At 38.3% G+C, this 15,110-nt stretch overlaps 1 protein-coding gene across 1 annotated transcript in view; it reads left to right on the top strand.

Moving 5' to 3' along the window:
• The first annotated feature begins 71 nt into the window (after nucleotides 1–71).
• Nucleotides 72–15,110, top strand: part of Brip1 (BRCA1 interacting protein C-terminal helicase 1) — a 114,777-nt gene continuing 99,738 nt past the window's right edge. The window contains 6 exon segments of the mRNA XM_013519414.1: nucleotides 72–117; nucleotides 2,048–2,182; nucleotides 4,507–4,618; nucleotides 7,095–7,268; nucleotides 11,029–11,156; nucleotides 13,024–13,119. Of these exon segments, the coding sequence (XP_013374868.1) occupies nucleotides 2,090–2,182; nucleotides 4,507–4,618; nucleotides 7,095–7,268; nucleotides 11,029–11,156; nucleotides 13,024–13,119 (603 nt within the window). The 5' untranslated portion in view covers nucleotides 72–117; nucleotides 2,048–2,089.

Here is a 15,110-nt window from a genome sequence, read left to right as displayed (position 1 = left end):
TTCCCTTGGCGCGTGATTGGTTGTCTGAACACGTTTGGCGATTGGCTGCTTGGAGCCTAGGGGTGGGAGGCGGGAATTCGTCCGGTGCGCGTAGTTCAGCGTCCTGAGAGCTGCGAGGTGGGAAAAGCTGCGCGGCCCCGGCGGCGGCCTCGCGGAGCGAGTCGGAGCTCTGAGGGGGCGGGAGGGAGACGATGGAGGCTTGAGCCCTTTCCTCCGCACTCGTGCTCTACGACCTCGCCCTCAAAGTCGGTTTCTTTTTCCCCGTGAGTCGGAGCGCGGGGTGCCGCTTCGGCTTCCCGTCAGCCAGGCAAGCGCGAGCGGGGCGGGCGGCAGCGGCGGGCGGGAGCGGCGGGCGGGAAGCCCGGGCGAGGGCGCCCCCTGCAGTCCGCCGGCGCGCGCTCTGGGCGGGGCGGCGGCGCCGGGTTTGAGGGGATGGAGGCTCCTCTGGCTCGTGTCTGGGCTCGGCCTTGCGTTCTTGGTTCAGCTTGAGAGGTTGGACTCCGCCGCACCGCGTTCCTGCGGGGAGGCTCACTTTTAGAACGGGAAATCCCACGGAAGACTTGCTGTTCGTTTCCTGGCGGGGCGGGGCTCGAACCCGGGGTCCTTAGGAACACGCAGGCCGTGGTGAAGCTTCTTTATTGGCCCCACGATCTGTTGGATTGCAGCCTTAACCGTCTGCACCCCCAGGTTTTTATCCCTTTCCCCGTTCCTACACGAACTCCTCAGTCGCCGAGTGCGCAGCATTCCCCCCTTTTGTGGTGTCCCCGGGAGATGTTTATGTGGAGATTAATCGGCGGACTTTCTCTTCAGAAAAATTCAGGCGTGTACCCAGGTTCCACGGACACTTTTAATAAGTGACAGTTTCTGAATGCCATCTGTGGGTTCTAGGTTTAGAAGAGGTGAAGATGAAAGTAAATCACTTCTGAGTCAGGTCCTAGGTTACGCACATTCTGTCCTGGTTAATTTGCGAGACCCTGTCATATAAGTAGTCCAATCTCAGCTCCAGAGATGAAGAAACAAGGTCCAAGAGATTGATTTACAATGTAAAATTCAAACTTGGATTTGCCTCACTCCAAAACCCGTCGACTTTCCATTATACTTCACCCACCGTTAAGTAAGAATTACTGAGCACCTACTACATCCCAAAGCAGTTTCTCCCTTACAGCAATTTTTAAAGTAGGAATTACTACAGAATAGGATCTTAGACCAAAGAAGGGAAAAAACATGTCAAAGGCAACATAACAGAGAACCTTTTAAAACCTGCTGACTCCTGGCCCACCCCCTTTTCCTTCTAACTCCAAGACTGTGGAAAGGGAAACAGGAATGCACAGAATAGGGAAAAAAGAGAGTGGTAAGGAAATGGAGACAGTTGCTTTAGGAATCTATTCCTTTCTGTAGCTTGATTTTTTTTTTTTTTCCTGTCTTTGTGAGACAGGGTCTCGCTGTGCAGTTCAGGCTGGCCTTGAGCTCACTTTGTAGCCCACGCTGGCCTTGAACTCGCAACGATCCTCCTGCCTCAGCCTCCCGAGTGCTGGGATTACAGGTGTATGCCACCACACCCAGCTACACTATAGCTTGATCATATTTGATCTAAGGTCTTAACAGGAGTTCACGCAGAAACTGGCATGTACTGTATCATGTTTGCACATTGTTTCGTTTAATCTTTGCAGCAGTCTTACAGAGTAGATATTCCCACTATCCTTATTTTATGGGTGAAGACACTGAGGTCTAGAAAAGTCAGCTTGCCCAAAGTTATACAAGGGGTGGATGGCAGAATAGGGATGCAAATCCAGATTTGTCAGGCCCTAGGACATGCTTTCCACCACTGGGATCTATTTATAGGACTACGGAGTTTATTTTTTTTTTTTGGACTGGGAATCGAACTCTCTAACTTGCGCTTGCCAGGCAGGCGCTTGTGCCTATCCCCGGACCCTGGGGAGTTCTTTTGCTTCCATTTGTTGTGTTTATGCCAGTTTTCATTTTACAGACTTCTGTCCTACTATTAAGTACTTTTCTTTGAATGACTTTGTTTCAATATTGTTTTTAGTTTGTATTGCAGTTAGGAATCTGAAGTGAACAAGAACGTGGGATGTCATCAATGTGTTCCGTATACACAATTGGTGGGGTGAAGATTAACTTCCCCTGTAAAGCGTACCCATCACAGCTTGCTATGATGAATTCTGTAAGTATCTTTTTAGTAATTGTCTTTATTGAGATACAAAAACCTATGATCCATGATGTACATTGAGTATGTGACTATATTAATATTCTCAGTAAATGAATTGAGAATATTTGCAGGGTTCTCTTGAAAGAATAAGCTTTGAGAAAGTAATATTGATTACTGTTAACTGTACATATCTATGGTTAGGATGCAAAAAGATTCTGAGAAGTATTTGGAACTTCTTTTTCCTCTAATGAATTACTGCTTTCTACGAAGTATTTTTTTATCTTTTACAGAGTACTATATTTCTCACCATTAAGGGCGGTCATCCCTAAGTACCTGTATGGGATTAGTCCCAGAAACTCAGCTTGGATCAAAATTCAGATATCCAAGTCCGTTATATAAAACAGTGCACTATTTATATATAAGCTGTGTTCATATTGCTTTCTCCCCATATACTGTAAATCATCTCTAGATTATTTATAATACCTAATGCAATGGAAGTGCTATGTAAATTGTTGTACTCTGTTGTTTACAGAATAGGGACAAGAAAGAAGTCTGAACATGTTAAGTGCAGACAAAGTTTTCCTTTTTTGAATATTACTGACTTGTGGTTAGTTTAATCCATGAATGAGGAATCTGTGGATATAGACAGCCATTGCATTTAAAACATACAGAAAATTAATATAAAAATTTGAGTAAAGGAAGTGTCCAGTTTGTTATATCTTAATATTTTGCCAAGTTCACCTCATATCACATTAGTGTCCTGAATTTGTTCTTTTTCTTTCTCAGTATGTTTTTATATTTTTACTACATACGTAGCCATAAGCAATATAGGGTGTTATTTTACATATGTTCAAGCGTTGAGCCGAGAGCTGAGCACAGTGGCACATGCCTACTATTTTAGTGACTTGGGAGACTGAGGTGGGAGGGCAGTCTGAGCAACCTAAGGAGTTTGAGGGTAATCTAAGCAATTTAGAACCTATCTCAAAATAAAGAAAAAAAAGTGGCTAGGGCTGTACTTTAGGAGTAAAGTGCTTGCCAGATACATGTTGTGGGAGGCCTTGGGCTCAGTCCTGAGCACGGCAATCTGTAGTAGGAACAACAGTAAAAACAGTACAGTAGTATGATACTATGCCTTTCTCAAAACTTGTTTCTTTTTGTAATGGGGGATCCCTCCCAGGTCCTCATGCATCCTAGGCAAGTGTTCTGCCACTGAGCTACACTTCCAGCTCTTCCTTCCTTGCTCTCCCCCTCCCCTTCTCTCCCTCTCCCCCTCCCCTCTTCCTTCTTCCTTCCTCCCCCCACTTCTCTCCATCTCCTTTCCTTCCTCCTCCTCCTCTTCGCCTCCTCCCCTTCCCTTCTTCCCCCTCCCTCTTTCCTTCCTCCTCCTTTTTTTTTTTGCTTAACATTATCTTTTTAAATGTAGTCCTTTTGATTGTTTATCTATTTCCGTTGCAGCATAGTATGAATGGAAGAATTTTATCTGTTCTTTTTATTGTTAGGCGTTTAGCTTATTTATATTCTTTTGCAATCAGCAAACTATGCTGTTAGGAACTTTCTTACATGGTTTTCTTTGTGGTTTTTTTTTTTTTTTTTGGTTTTTCTCTGGTACTAGGAACCGAACTCACGACCTTGCGCATGCCAGGCAGGCGCTTTTGCCGCTGAGCTAAATCCCCAGCCCCTTCTTTGTGTTTATATAAGGAAAAATGTACATGTGGTTGGATTTGGTTGGAGGTAGGAATTTTAGCTTTACTACAAATTATTAATTTCCTTCCCCATACTTTTCCTTTTGCAGTTTTGGGGATTCCACCCAAGAAGTTCTGAGTTACATCCCCGGCCCTTTTTTATTTTATTTATTTTAACATAAGGTTTTACCAAGTTGCCTAGCCTGGCCTTGAATTTGCCATCTTCCTGCCTCAGTCTCCTGAGTGGCTGGGATTACAGGCATGCTGCGCTATACCTGGCAGTGCATTCCAGTTTGACAGACGTGATTGCATAAGTAAAGCCCAAATCACGTTTTTCATTTCATCTCTTGTGCTTCATAGGCTTGAAAGTCCCACATAATCTTCGGGCCAAGGGTAAAGGAATAAAGTCTAGATTTAGCTAAATGCTAATGTGGTATTGCTTTGTTCCCTGGAGTGCAGCCTTGCTTCTCCTTGCTATTTTGTTTGTACTTCTGATGGAAAGAGACCTAAGAAGGTAATTTTTTTTTTTTTTTTTGTGCTGGTAATTGAACTCACCATCTCACGCTTGCCAGCCAGGTGCTGTGCCGCTGAGCTATATCCCCAGCTCCCAGTAAAATGTTTATTGATTTTCTATTAAATTGGGTTCTGTCTCCGTAGATTGTCAGAGGATTGAACAGTAGGCAGCATTGTCTGTTGGAGAGCCCTACTGGAAGTGGAAAAAGCTTAGCCTTGCTTTGTTCTGCTTTAGCATGGCAACAGTCTTTTAGTGGTAAGTAGTAGCTTGATCTCTTCAGATTGCTTGTTAAAATCTGAACAAATATAATGAAGTACTTTTATGAGTAGTTCAACCACATTCTAGCAAATTTAAATACTGTCTTTTAAGATTTTTTAATGTCATATGTTTCCAAAAGAGTTTCCATACAGCAAAATATGTTTAATTAATCCTAAAACAATATGAACGTAATTTAGTCTTTTATTTAATGATTGAGAAAGTATATTGAGAATTTTGGATGCTTAGAGTTAATGACAGTAATTAGATGATAATTTATATGTAAAAAATGCACTTGAGCAGGGTGTGGTGGTGCATGCCTATGCCTATAATCCTAGCATTTAGGAGGCTGAGGCAGGAGGTCTGCCACAAATTCAAGGCCAGCCTGGGCTACATAGTAAATTCTGTGCTATGTAGCACATAGTAAATCCTGTGCTATGTAGCAAGAGCCTGTCTCAAAAAACAAAAAAATAACCCCCCAAAAACCCAGCTCTCCCCGCTCCCCTGAAAAAAAGGCAAGTAAACCAAGTGTGGCAGGGCATGCCTGTAATCCCACCACTTGGGTGGCTGAGGCAGGAGCGTTACTGCGAGTTTGATGCCAGCTTGGGCTACATAGTGAATTCAAGGCCAGCCTAAACTACATAGTAAGGTTCTGTCTCAAAAAAAAATGTAAACAATTTACAGGTATGGTGGCACACACCTGTAACCCCAGCAGCATGGGAAGCTGAGGCAGAAGGATGGCAAGTTTGAAGCTAGCTTGGGCAGCATAGCAAGACCCTGTCTGAAAATTTTAGAAAAGGGCTAACCGGCTGGTGATGGAGATCAGTGTGAGGGCCCTGGGTTCAATGCTCAGTACGCAGAGAGAAAAAAAACCCCAGAGAAACAAGAGTTGAGACTGTTGTGCTAAATAATATATATACTAATTACTAATTTTTTAAAAGTAAGTCCTCCAATATATTTATCTGGTCTTTCCTCATAATATAGGAACATGGAAATGTATAAGAAAGAAAACGTTGTAGTTCTTTCTACTTTTTTGGATGCTAGATAAAAAAGTTTATCGTAATATTGTTTGTATGAGTTCATATTATTTTCCATTACTTTGACTTTATTTGCTAACAAATACCACTAAATATTTACACTTACGAAAAACTAAATAAACTGAACTATAATCATCTAAATACATTTTAGTTATGGTAGTTTAGGCCAAAGGTATGAGAATTTGAAGTTAACTGTATAAAGAATCATTTTTAAAAGGAAATGTTGCTATTGCTGATACGACTGTGTTAAAAATAATTTTATAGGCTTTTTATTGTCCATTTTGATTTTTACTAATGTTGGTCTGGGCAATTTGAGATTATCAGTTACTTAAAATTTTACCAAATTTTTTTAATAACTTAAAGTTTTAATGGCAGATATCTGGAAAGAGAATTTGTTGTGTGGTACAAAGGAGTAAATACTGTCAGTAGTATATATATTTTTTGGTACCAGGAATTGAATTCAACACCTTCTGCTTGCCAGGCAGGTGCTGTGCTGCTGAGCTATGTCCTCGGCCAAGTAATATTTTTAAAAAGGAAATTATTCAGGTGTTTTTTTTTTTTTTGGTCTTTTTTGAGACAGGGTCTCGCTATGCAGTTCAGGCTGGCCTTGAACTCGCAACGACCCTCCTGCCTCAACCTCCCAAGAGCTGGCATTACAGGCATGTGCCACCATGCCCTGCTTATTCAGCATTTATAGCATGTATTAATTGTGAATTTGTACACTGTGTGTATGTATAATATAGGCATTGTATTCTATATATTGAAGTGTCAAAATTATGTTTTGTTGAACTTGAATACTGGTCTTAAAATGTATTTTGATAGAATTATACATCCTAGAATGTTTCTATTTAGAATAAAAGTATAATGTGGGGAATAATGTAACCTTTATATATTTACATTACTGTTTATGATATTTAACTTTCAAGTCTTTCATTTAGGGAACTAGCCATTAAGAATATACTTTAGGTCTTCCAGCTTGATTTTTTTTTTTTTTTTGGTTTTTCTCCAGTACCGGGAACCGAACTCACGACCTTGTGCTTGCCAGGCAGGCGCTTTGCCGCTGAGCTAAATCCCCAGCCCCCTCAGCTTGATTTTTAAATACATCTCTATATAAATGAGTACTTGAGTAGTTGTGCATTTATTGTATTAGTAATCTTTTTTGTATTTTTGTGGATTATATAGCTTGATTATAACTTTCGTATAAATGTTTCCAGCATGAGTATTTCTCTCTTGTTCTTTGAAGCTGTAGATAGGTTGACCATCTTGTCCACATTGCCAGGGGTAGCACTGTTCTGTTTTAGTCTTAAAAATCTTGCGTTCTAGGAAACATCTCAAACCTGGGTAAATTGAGGTGATTGCTCACCCTAGCTACAGAGAAAGATGAATGCTTATTTAATTAGATGTATTATAAATGTGCCTCCACCTTTTTTCACTTTTAGGGAAGCCAGTGGATGAAGGCTTAAATAAAAAAGCTGAGGTACCATTGTCATGTTGTTGTGCATGCCATTCAAAGAATCCTACACACAGTGATGTGAGCCGAGAGACTTCGCATCATTTCAGTAGCCCTGGTACTCCACCACCTGAAAGGAATGGCACTTCATCAACTTGCCAAGGTAAATTGTATTTTTCCTGGTTCTGTTAGTATCTGTAATTGGAGCTTTAGTTGTTACTGTTATGTGGTCTAATTTAGATAAATGTAGTTGACTTAATTTTTAGGCAATAATAATAATAAAAAATGATATTATTATTAATAATAATAATAGTTATTATTACTTGGCACTAGGATTTAAATCCAAGACTTTCATACTGCGTTATATATCCCCAGCCCTTTTTAATTTTACTTCTTTAAATTTTGAGACAGGGCCTTGCTAAGTTGATAATTAATCCCAACTGTGTTGGTTTGGGGCTATTTTTGCAAGGGGAACAATATAATACAGGATACATATTTTATAAAATGATTTATAATAGTCACCCAAAGAATGATATACCTAAGAGAGTCCACACACTATAGACCAGGAATCCAGCTAAGGGCCTGGATCCCACAAATGTCCTACATGAGTCCAGCTGAATACCTAAAGCTCATAACAGTGCCTCCCATGAATCTATCTGGAGGCCCAGAACCCACAACGTCTCATGCAGGCCTGTTTCATGGATCAGCTCTGGAAGGCCCAAAGGTCAGTGGTGGAATCTAGGAAGTCTGTGCCAGTGGGGTGAAGGATCTGTGCTAGCAGGCTGAGAGATCTGCACTGGAGCCGGGAAGTGATGCTCAGAAGAATCAGAGCTCTCCCGAAAGGTACCACAGCCGTCCTCAGCAACAGTGAGGTTCTGAGCTCCTCCTGATGATCAAAATGGCTGAGTTCCCATCAGGGAAGCCAGTGCAGCAAGCTTCTGGAGACTGGTAGTGCACCATCTTCCCCTCCGGAGCCAGGAAGCGATGCTCAAAGTGAGGACCGGAGCTCCCCCAAAGTGAACCAAAGCCATTCTCAGTTTCAATGAGGTCCTGAGGTCCCGAGGTCCCGAGCTCCTATGAGGATGAAAACAGCCAAGTTCATCAGGAGAGCCAGCATGATGAGCTCTTCCAAAAGAATCAACAGCTCCTTACAGCTTCCACCAGCTCCCAGCAGCCTTTCTCCGCTCCCAGCAGCCTTTTCCTCCTCCTTTTCCAGTTCTACCTCTTATGCTGCTGGCAGCAATCCCCAGGTGGGCCTCCCACACCCAGCACCACACTTACTCAGTTCACCTGGGGGTTATAAGTTGACCACCAGTTATCAATCCACTACACCACTTACTAGGTGCTGCCTGGAGTTAATTTATTTTTGGAGCCAGGGATAGAACCTAGGGCCTCTTCACACCCCACTGAACAGCCCCCACAGCTGGAATTCTTTTTGTTTTCCCCTGTGGTACTAGGGATTAAGCCCAGGAAGCTACATTCTCAGCCCTTCTTAAAAATTTTTTGTTTTGATGCACACTTGTAATCCCAGCCTTGGAAGGCTGAGGCAGGAGGATTGCCATGAGTTCAAGGCCAGCTAGAGCTACATAGTGAACTTAACGCCAACCTGAACTACAGAGTGAGACCCTGTCTCAAAGAAACCAAACCAAAAAAATGTGTTTTTTTGTTTCATTCTGAAACTGGGTTTTGCTGAGTTACTAAATTGCCCAGATTAGACTTGAATTTTCGATCTCCTTACCCCAGCGTCCCAGCATGCTGGGATTACAGATGTGGGCCATCAAGCTGGGCTCCCAGCTGGAATTATTTAAAATAGCACCCAGGGTCACCAATAATCCTTGGACTTTTAAAAATTCTTGGTTTGACTTTTAATATATATAAAGATATTTTGTGGCTTAAGACATTTTTTGATGAAGGTAAAGCAAAATAAATGATTTTTTAGTAATAATATTTGTAGCCAATATTATTATCTTTTAGAATTTTATAAGTCATAGTATTTATATGCTGAGAGAATATCAAATTAGCCTCATTCATTTATTCTTGATAAATTAGCTTGATCTTCCAAAGCCAGTAACCTAAGAAGAATCAGGAATGTAATAGCACTAAGAGAAATATATTAAAACTAATATAAGATTTAAAAAATAATATTAAAAATACTTTTTCTTTGAACTGTGGTCAGTTGGGATTGTTGATAGTCCAGACAGAGTAAATCCGGTATGTGTTTGATGCTTTTGAATTGTAAGTAAATTCTGTAATAAGATATAACTTCTAAATATAGAAAAGTCCAAATCCTACATGTATAGCTTGATGAGTTTCATCAAGTGAATAGATGCATGTAACCACCTCCTGTATGAAACACAAGACCTTACCAACACTTCAGTGGCCCTTATTGTCTTTTGTAGTCATTGTCCCTTTTTTCCATAGGTAATGTTGACCCTCTTCTGTCACTAATATGAATTTTGCCTCTTTATAGAACTGAAATGGTATATGTACTATTATGTCTACCTTCTTTTGCTTGACATTGTATTTGAGATTAATCCATATTGTTGCATATACTAGTACCTCTTGTTTCTGTTTATTGTTTCCTTGTATAAATATACCAGAATTTATTGATCAGTTCTATGGTTATTAGATAATTGGGGCTGGGGATATAGCTCAGCGGCACAAGTGCCTGCCTGGCAAGTGCAAGGTCCTGAGTTCGATTCCTGGTACCAAAAAAAAAAAGATAATTGGGCAGTTTTACTTTTGTTTAATAATAAAATTATGAACATTATTGTGCAAATAAGTATTTTCTGTTAGCTACATATCTAAGAATATATAAGTATATTTATTTATTTATTTGTCTTTTTGAGAAAAGGTCTCACTGTGCAGTTCAGGCTGGCCTTGAGCTCACTTTGCAGCCCAGGCTGGTCTCAAGTTTGCAGCTGTCTTCTGCCTCAGCCTGAGTGCTTGGATTACAGGCATGCAGCACCACGCCTAGCCTGTATATTTAACTATGGTAGATACTGCCAACATTTTCCAAAGTGGTTGAACCAATTTATGTGTTCCTTCCTTCATCTTGCTTTTCCCCAATATAGACATACCTCATTTTATTGCACTTGGCAGATTTGTTTTTGCAAATTGAAAGTTTGTGGCAATTGAAGAAGTTTGTGCATTAAAGTATATTGATGCCTTTTTTTTCCCTAGTAGCTCAGATGATAGTTAGAATTTTTGAGCAATAGGGGCTGGGGATTTAGCTCAGCGGCACAGTGCCTTCCTGGCAAGCACAAGGTCGTGGGTTCGATTCCCAGTACTGGAAAAAAAAAAAAAAGAATTTTTGAGCAGTAATTTATTGTTAAATTTCAGACTGTGGTGTTGCATACTTAGTAGGTTACAGTGCAGTATTCACTGAGAAACCAGAAAAGTCAGGAGACTCATTTTATTGCAATATTTGCTTTATTGACACAATCTGTAAATAAACTCAGAAAATCTCTCAAGATATGCCTGTATATAAAAAACTTTCAACATTTCTGTTAGCACTCAGTATTTCCAGTTTTTAAAAAGAATTAGACTTCCTCTTGCATGTATGACCCTCTCATTCAGGTTTTTCTTTTGTTGTGCTAGGGATTGAACCCAGGGCCAACCCTTATGTTGGTCTTAAGTCTTGAGAGACTCTTACGTTCTTTCTTAGACCATGTTATTTAGAATAGTCTACAAAAACCTGAATCTATTAAGTCATAATAGATTTTTCTATCAAAGCGTGTTTTCTCAAAATGTTTGTTATGTGTTTGTAAACTGAATGTTAAAGAAGTGCTTTTTAAATGTGTAGTATTTCAGGTTTTAAGTTAAGGTATGAAATATTTAGAAATAAATCTCACATCTTGGTTTTAGTTTTCTTTTGTAAAGATTGCCTTATTTATGCCAATTTTAATTACTTCTTTTGTAAGATTCTCCTGAAAAAAACACACTGGCTGCAAAGTTATCTGCTAAGAAACAGGCATCCAAATACAGAGAAGAAAACGGTGATTTTCAAGTAGAGAAGAAAAGAATTCGACCCCTTGAAACTGCCCAGCAGGTAAACAGAATATGTTGACTGAAATAATCTAGTTATAGTTCAACATGGTAGCCAAGTATCAATCAAGTTTTCAGTGGCACTTGTGGAAATTAGTTTGGTCTTGTCACATCCATAAATTAACTGGTTGTTTATTATAATTTCATTTTGTACAGTTACTTATTACAAAGAAATTTGTGATTATAGCTGCTTATTTACTGTATCGTTAAAGCCAAATTACATGATGCTTTTCTTATATGAGTATTTGACAGCAAAATACTTAAGCCATATTTTGGTAGTATAGCAACGTTGCATTTTTTATTTTTTTTTTATTTTTTATTTTTTTTTGGTTTTTCTCCGGTACCGGGAACCGAACCCACGACCTTGCGCTTGCCAGGCAGGCGCTTTTGCCGCTGAGCTAAATCCCCAGCCCCACGTTGCATTTTTTAAATGGCTCTATTCCATTTTTTTTTTTGGTACCAGGAATCGAACTCATGACCTCAGGCTTGCTAGGCAAGCACTTATGCCGCTGAGCTATATCCCTGGCCCTGTATTTCATTGTTGTTAATCTAATAATTTTTGATCAAAATAGCTTTGGTATAAAATTCACATTATGGATATTTTGGCATTGATGGTTTTAGTATAATGACAAAGTTTACTTCTACTGAGTTTTTGAGATTGGTACTACATGATAAAACGTGTATATTTCTAAAAATTATTAGAAGACCTGAATTGCCAGATACTTTTAATAAAATATATTTTTTATAGGTGAGGAAAGTTTTTCTTCTCAGAGTAAGAGACTGGAATTTTAATAGACTTACTTATAATGAGCATTAATTAGCCTTTAATCATTTAATCAAATATGCTCAAAATATTTGTTTGTTTTGTTTCGTTTTTTCTGTTTTTTGGAGGGTTACATCTGTCCTGTATGATGGCTTGGTACTTGCTATGTAGCCCAGGCTAGCCTTGAACTTCGCAGTCTCTTAGCTTTCTGAGGGCTGGGATTATAGGCATGTAACACCACACCACATCAAAGTATTTGTATTCTTACGTAGTTTAACATTCTACAGTTAATATATTTCTATAAGTAAAACTTGTTTTTAGAAATAGAATGTGCTGTTTTATTTTTGCAAAAGCGCAAATTATAAATGAAGTGTGAATTTATAGAGATTCCCACCTCCTAGAACTATATAGAGTTGGATGTTAGAAGTAGGGTACAATGTAAATTGTAAAACATTTATTCTTAGACTTAATTGGTTTTTATTTCTTTTATCCTTTGGTAGGAATGGAATTATCAATATCTATTTTTACTCTGTTCTGACTTAATTAAATAGGTGTTTGGTAAGTAGAAAAAAAGCAAGGATACAGTTTGAAAGGAAAACAGTGATATTTGTAAAAGAAATTTAGTCAATTTAGTTTATCAAATATCTACTAAATAATAGCAATAATAGCAATCAAGTAGTTTATTGTGTAGGACATCATGACTATGTACATTTTAAAATTTTATTCTGAGTTCTTGTCAATGTAGAGTGAGGTTTAAATATCGAATTATTTATTTTCCAATAAATATGAGATTGAACTTTAAATATTTTATTTGATGTATACATGGTAGGATTATCTTATAGGAAGATTATTTAATAATGCTATAATATTGTTACATTACTGATTAAAGCTATTTTGGCTAGAATTCAATAGGTATTACTCTGTTCTTTTCCATTTAAGTGCTATGAGGTGCCTGTTTGTGTTTTAAAAAATTACTTGATTATTGCCAGTTAGAAATATTCTTCTTTTTTAATATAGAAAAAACCCAAAGAGGTATTTTGACCTTTGAGACAACTAGCCTGTCAATTAATTTTAACATGTTAAACTTCATCTGGTTTTGTATTTACAGATTAGAAAGCGTCAGTGTGTTGAAAAGGAAGTACACCATTCAGATGCACAAGATGCTTTGGGGAACACTTTGAAACTCAACTCTCCATTAGGAAAGGTAAACTTTTCTTCACAAAATGTATGTATTTATGCTGTTGTTTTGTTTAAAGAAGAAAAATGTATGTTCTAAATCTACTTTTTTAAAAAAGACTACTATGATTTAAAGAATAATGAAAAACAACTCAGAAGTCCTAAGTGCTATCAAATGTTGCTTACTAATATGTGAGATGTTTTATATATATATTTTTTTCTTTTGGTAGTGCTGGAAATTCATCCATGTATGCTAAACAAGCGCTCTCCTACTGAACTATATCCTCAACCCAATTAATATAAATTTTGAGGAGTTAGGTCTAAGGTAAAAAGGAATTAAGTAAAAACATTTTTTAATATCTTATAAGGATGAAACCTTTTCAGAGTCTAGACCACTTGACTCTGAGTACCTAACTTTTAAGCCAGATGTTTTGATTGATTTCTCCTTTTGGTTAGATAGTATATTGACGTACGTGGATTGTTAATGTTACAGTGTTATCAATAAAGTATAATTATATCTATATTTACATCAGTTTTATTTTTAGATCAAGACTTAAGTTTTCTTCCTTGGCTTTAGATGACATAATTTTCTATTTCTGTAGAAAAGGAATGATATTTTTTTATAAGTGGGTGATTTATTACTCATGATATTAAAGGTCTTGTTTTTTGACAGTGTCTTACAAGTGAATATTTATTGAACACACTAAGTCTCAAATCTTTTTTTTTTTTTTCTTTTTGAGTACCAGGAATTGAACTCAGGATCTTGCACTCACCAGGCAGGTGCTGTGCCCCTGAGCTATATTCCTGGCCCTCAGTTAAATCTTATAACTCCAATTGTAACATTTCACTAGTGTGCCATAGAAATTTTGTTTGTAAGAGGACGTAAGTGATATATGCCATACCAATTAAACATGCATATAGTAAACTGACATTAAAGCATGTTTACAATGTAAAAAAACATGGTTGAGTTCTAATAGTTCATTTGGGAAGTTCGTAATGCAAAACATGAATATGTAAAGTAATTTTATATACTTTCTGAAAGGTTAGACAAACAAACCCCATAAATTCTGAGGTAAAATGTTCTACACTTTTCGTTTTATTATTTTCTTCCAAACAAAAAATAGAATAAGTAGTTAGAATAGGAATAATCATTAGAAAATGTCAGTGCATGTAAATGTCCTTTCACTTTAGTAACTTGTTGGTAAGCTTAACTATCTCATGAATGTTTAGCATTAAATAGTGCATCTAGTTTTTCAGAGAGAAAGCCTTGTTAATCTCCGTGAACATAAAAGAAGAAAGGGGATATAAGTAGAGCTTATTTAAAGAATGATATCTTTGGGTATCATAGAGGAGAATTTTTTTTAGGAAACAGACTTTGGTTTCTGTTATAACATTTTTTCGTCTTTGCGAAGAGACATAAATTACAGAAGTATTTTCTGTAGACTTTGCAATAGGTGATTTCAGAGGGAAGTAGAATAATACAGTAATTTCATACATAATAATTTTGTGTTTTAGTGACTGTATGGCTTCTTTTAAACTGATCAAAATTTTGCCACACGTGGTGGCACGTGTCTGTAATACCAGCACTGGGGAGGCTGGGGAGGAGTTGAACTATAATCCCTTTTTTACTTTTTTTACTTTTTGAGATAGGGTCTTGCTAAGTTGCCCAGTTGCCCAGGTTGGACTTTTTTTTGGTACCAGGAATTGAACTCACAACCTCACAGTTGCCAGGCAGGTGCTGTGCTGCTAGGCTAAATCTCCAGCCCTGGACTTGTACTTGTGATCCTCCTGCCTCAGCCTCCCAGAGTACTGGGATTACTGCCATCACACCCAGCTACAGGCTTTTCTTTTGTGTGCTGACACCGCCCCCCCGCGGAGTAGTATAGCTGGATCCTATGGTAGTTCTGTTTTAGTTTTTTGAGGAACCTGTAGACTAGTTGTGGTGAGCCTGTAGCACGTGTGCCACGTCAGGCTGTTTGTGTCATTGAAAACTCTAAAAGGTTCACCGTCACTTCTCTA

This window comes from Chinchilla lanigera, unplaced genomic scaffold, assembly GCF_000276665.1.
Source record: "Chinchilla lanigera isolate Chin_1 unplaced genomic scaffold, ChiLan1.0 scaffold00050, whole genome shotgun sequence".
Lineage (NCBI taxonomy): Eukaryota > Metazoa > Chordata > Mammalia > Rodentia > Chinchillidae > Chinchilla > Chinchilla lanigera.
This window is presented reverse-complemented; position numbering and strand designations above follow the sequence as displayed.